Here is a 4,070-nt window from a genome sequence, read left to right as displayed (position 1 = left end):
TTCGCACCCCCTTGCACGCACATGCATTAAGGATTTTTTGGACCAATAATTTAAATCCTTCTTGAACCCATGGGCCCCTTGCGCATGTGTAGGCTTATCCAAGTCTTTCTTTCATATTCACTTAAGTGATATGAGAAGTTCTATATAAGAACTAGACAAATTTCTTATTCTTATCTGATGTGGGATTAAAGAGTTTCACTAATAAACTCAATAGTTCTACAAACCACATATAATAAACAATGGCTAGTAAGAATTGTTTGGAGTTGATTTCTCATTCATTCAAAAGGAAATTTTGACAACTTAATAAATAAAATTATTTTTTTCAAAGAGAAAAATAAGTTTTCAAGTGGTCTCACTTTAAACAAAGTGTGGGACCCACTTAAATTGTAGCTCAAAGAGACCCTCTTGATCACAAAAATCTAGAAAATTCTACAGATTTTTCCAACAATAACATCCATGTGTAGCTCGACATTATGTTGGCAATATAATTCATTTCTTGTAATTCCCTTATGTTTTCTTTGATCTTTTTTTTCGCCTTCATGGATATAAAACTTTTATTGGTACCCAACAGAAGTTTAAGGATATTTTATTTGAGTTCGGTGACATTTTCAAGGACATATTTTCCTCGTGCATTGAAATATATTTTCCAAGAGCCAGAAGTTGTTTTTACATCACATCCTAATAAAAGTACATTTTTTTCTGACTACAATTCAAAATCACTTATTTATTGTTGTTATACATTTCATTGATTATGATTGCCGATGACCCAACGAAGGTGTTGGGCATGCCATGATCATTGAATTAAGCTTCAATTTACATAACCTCTCCCTTAAGTAAGAACAACAGCAGCAATGCACTTGCACTATTCCTGGCATACTTGAAAATGGAGTATTTGGTCATGGTCTGTCAATTTCCATTGTCGATGAACTAGGACACAGTCATTCATTCAATTCTGAGTGCCTAAGGAATCCTCCCTCAAATGTTATGGATTTTAACCGATCTATGAAGCGAATTTGTTTCTCCAAGAGTGGTATTTTAGATAGAAGAATTTGATTTTTTTTAAATAAAAACTCATAATCCTATTGGTCCTACACAAGTTTATTTCTTAATTGGATTGGATTTGTTACTTAAAAGGTATGAAGGGTACAATTGAAAACTTGTCTTGCAATCTTAAAAGGTTTCTAATACATGAGATTGTGGTTTCCCTAAATTCTTGGAGTTGATATTTGCCACCTTATCTCTTACAATTTCTATGATGAACAGATTCTTAGGAGACCTAATCTATATAAAGTGGTAGTAGTCCCCTTCCCATACACATCCGGTATTTGGGTTCCCATTGCTTGGCCGAGTAGCAGGATCTGGGGTAAAGCTCCACATTGGTTTTGCGTGATCATCATTGCAAGTTAAGGCAAAGAGAATCGGAAAGTGGTTATCCCATGTAATTGGATTACTACTGTGATATCCAGGTATGTAATTTTAATTTAAAGATTAGAATGTTCCATGTAAATTGATGTTTTCTTTGTGTTTTATATGGATGAAAATCCAACAAAAAGCTCTATGGATAATATCACTCTCTTCATTCCAACCAAATCGTTTTTTACATGTCTTAGACTCAATCCAATACATATCGACAAAGGGCACTCCTAACAAATGGAGTGGCGGTGGCACAACTTATGAAATGGGATGGGATCTTTAAACTAAAGCAACAAAGGGATGGCAAGATGAGGATTGATGAAATTTGGGTAGTGAATTGGGGGTACATATGATTAGCATACTAAATTTAGGCAGTGAATGGATAAGGGTGAATGAATGCAGAGTTCATTTGCCATATCTTAAGTGAAGTGACAACGACATTGGCTCCGGTTGCATTGTTGAAAAGGAATAAACGGGCTGCTCCATAGATAGCTTTCGTTGGATAAACTCGAGATGTGATGCATGTCCTCCCACCTTGAGCAAAGGCTTCGACAATCGAGTGATCGACCTAAAACATAAAAAATGAAAATCCATTCCATAATAGATCTACGCTTTTGACATGCTGAAATCAAATTATCAACTTACCAGTATCCTGACGGTTAATTTCTCGCCATCTAGTACAGGAACTATGCTACCATAAACCTGTTTACCAACGTCGTTGGCTATGGAAGACCTGTGAGGAAACAATAATTTCAGGTATAATTTTTGTTCATTAGCTTATAAGCCCTATTTGAGATAATCGAAATAGGTTTCCTTTTAAGAATATCAAGAAAAAAGGCATTAAAGGAAGAAAGACACATGCCTAGATTGATCAGTGCAGAAAAAAGTCTTGAGATCGCCATCGGTTCCCTTAGCAATATAAAAGTAAACGGCCGTCTGTTCAGAACGGGGTTTGTCTGCAAGAACCAACAGACCAAATGGCCCCAAGAGACCTCTTCCAGAAGCCCCATCACTTGTGCTGCAATTGTACCCCAAATCAGCTTCGATCGTTCCCTTTAAGACCTCACTATCTATCTCAAAGTCCGCGATTATGTCTAACTGTAACCAATGCCTCACAAAACTCATTGTAAGATTTGGAAGTCATTAGCATGTGACCGAAAACAAAACAACTTGACAAAATAAAGAAAATATAGACCTGTGTTGCTGTGCCCACGTCAATTGGCACAACTGATCCTGCTTCAATCTCTATGTCATCGAAATCCTTACTGCTCAATCTCAAGCTCTCCACCTCTTCCACGGGCCATTGAAGTAAATTGGTCTTCGTCTTCTTGTCGAACAATACAACCCTTGGAATACCCTGTTAAACAAAATAATCAAAATAAATTTTGAGCCCATTTTCATCATTAATCAAAGTAGCAAAACAATCCAGGGGAAGACACATCCTAGAAGGAAAGGAAAATTATACCATAACACCTGACCATCGCTTTGCTACATCTGCTTTTTCACTGTCGGTCTCACCAATCCAACCCCACAACACTCTCCTCTTCTTATTCTGATCGTAAAAGGTCTTCGACGCATAGAACTTACCATAATCGTAACGAATTCCAATACCAACATCCAATTCAGGATTGTCGGGGATCCATGTATTTTTGGAACGAAAATAAGTTCCAATTGCATAGTAATCATGCTTGTCATCATCAAGACTAGCTTTCATAACATGCTTCACTCCATCCCCGTATACCGACGTGTCAAGGCCGTTCTCCCCTGTTGTGGATACGGGATAAAAGTCAACACATTCCCACATACCAGTCCCAGGCACGGCATGTATCACCCCATCCAAGAGTTTGTAATTAATGAAGTCTGAAGTTTCATACACAAGCGATATACCCGTAGTGCTGACCTTCGATCCAATGGTGATATACCACTTATCGTGTATGAACCATGCGGTTGTTGGGTCACGGAAATCCTTTAGCCCGATTCCAGTTGGTGGGACCAATACAGGATTGCCCGAGTATTTGACCCAATCGAGGAGGAGAGGATCAGAGAGATTGGCAGGGAACGCAACGTTCTGCACTTGCACTGATTCGTTAGTGGATCCGGTATAGATCATGACAATGGAGCCATTGGAGAGGATGGTGGCAGACCCGGTCCAGACACCGTTGACGTCGTACCAATGATCAGGGACCATGGCAAAGGGGAGGTAGAGCCAGTGAATCAGGTCCCTAGATACCGCGTGACCCCATGTGATGTTTCCCCAGATTGCTTCATCAGGGTTGTACTGATAGAAGAGGTGGTACCACCCCTTGTAGAACAATGGACCTGCAATAAGGGAACATTTCCCCCCTTCATGTTAGGAATTCAAAATCCAAAAAACTAACTGGGGCATGTTAATTTTTCAAATGAGTGTTTGCTAACAAACGCACTTTTCATTATTTTATTATTATTTGTTTTTTCCATTAAAAAAATATTACTTACAAATTATAGAATATTGGCAATCCATAGAACTGAACCGAATCAAACCGACTTTAGATCAGTTTGTGTTGGTTTGGTTCCAATGGAATTTGGTTCAGTTCTGGTTCTTATTTAATGGAACCAACTTATGTCGGTTCAGTTTCAATTTGACCTCAAACTGAACCAAATTGCACCCCTAATTAAAA

At 38.3% G+C, this 4,070-nt stretch overlaps 1 protein-coding gene across 1 annotated transcript; it reads right to left on the bottom strand.

Moving 5' to 3' along the window:
- Window positions 1-1,556: 1,556 nt before the first annotated feature.
- Window positions 1,557-3,732, bottom strand: LOC147389449 (beta-fructofuranosidase, soluble isoenzyme I-like). Its single transcript, XM_086417549.1, has 5 exons — window positions 2,879-3,732; window positions 2,609-2,770; window positions 2,276-2,511; window positions 2,059-2,146; window positions 1,557-1,981 (listed from the first exon to the last, which is right to left on the bottom strand). Exons 1-5 carry the CDS (start codon window positions 3,599-3,601, stop codon window positions 1,781-1,783), a joined length of 1,410 nt encoding a protein of 469 aa, XP_086273675.1. The 5' UTR covers window positions 3,602-3,732; the 3' UTR covers window positions 1,557-1,780.
- Between the last annotated feature and the right edge of the window lie 338 nt (window positions 3,733-4,070).

The sequence above is a fragment of the Akebia trifoliata genome, chromosome 12 (genome assembly GCF_017979445.1).
Source record: "Akebia trifoliata isolate Shusen 1 chromosome 12, ASM1797944v1, whole genome shotgun sequence".
Taxonomy (NCBI): domain Eukaryota; kingdom Viridiplantae; phylum Streptophyta; class Magnoliopsida; order Ranunculales; family Lardizabalaceae; genus Akebia; species Akebia trifoliata.
Note: the sequence above shows the minus strand (reverse complement) of the source record. Positions and strands in the feature narration are given on the sequence as shown.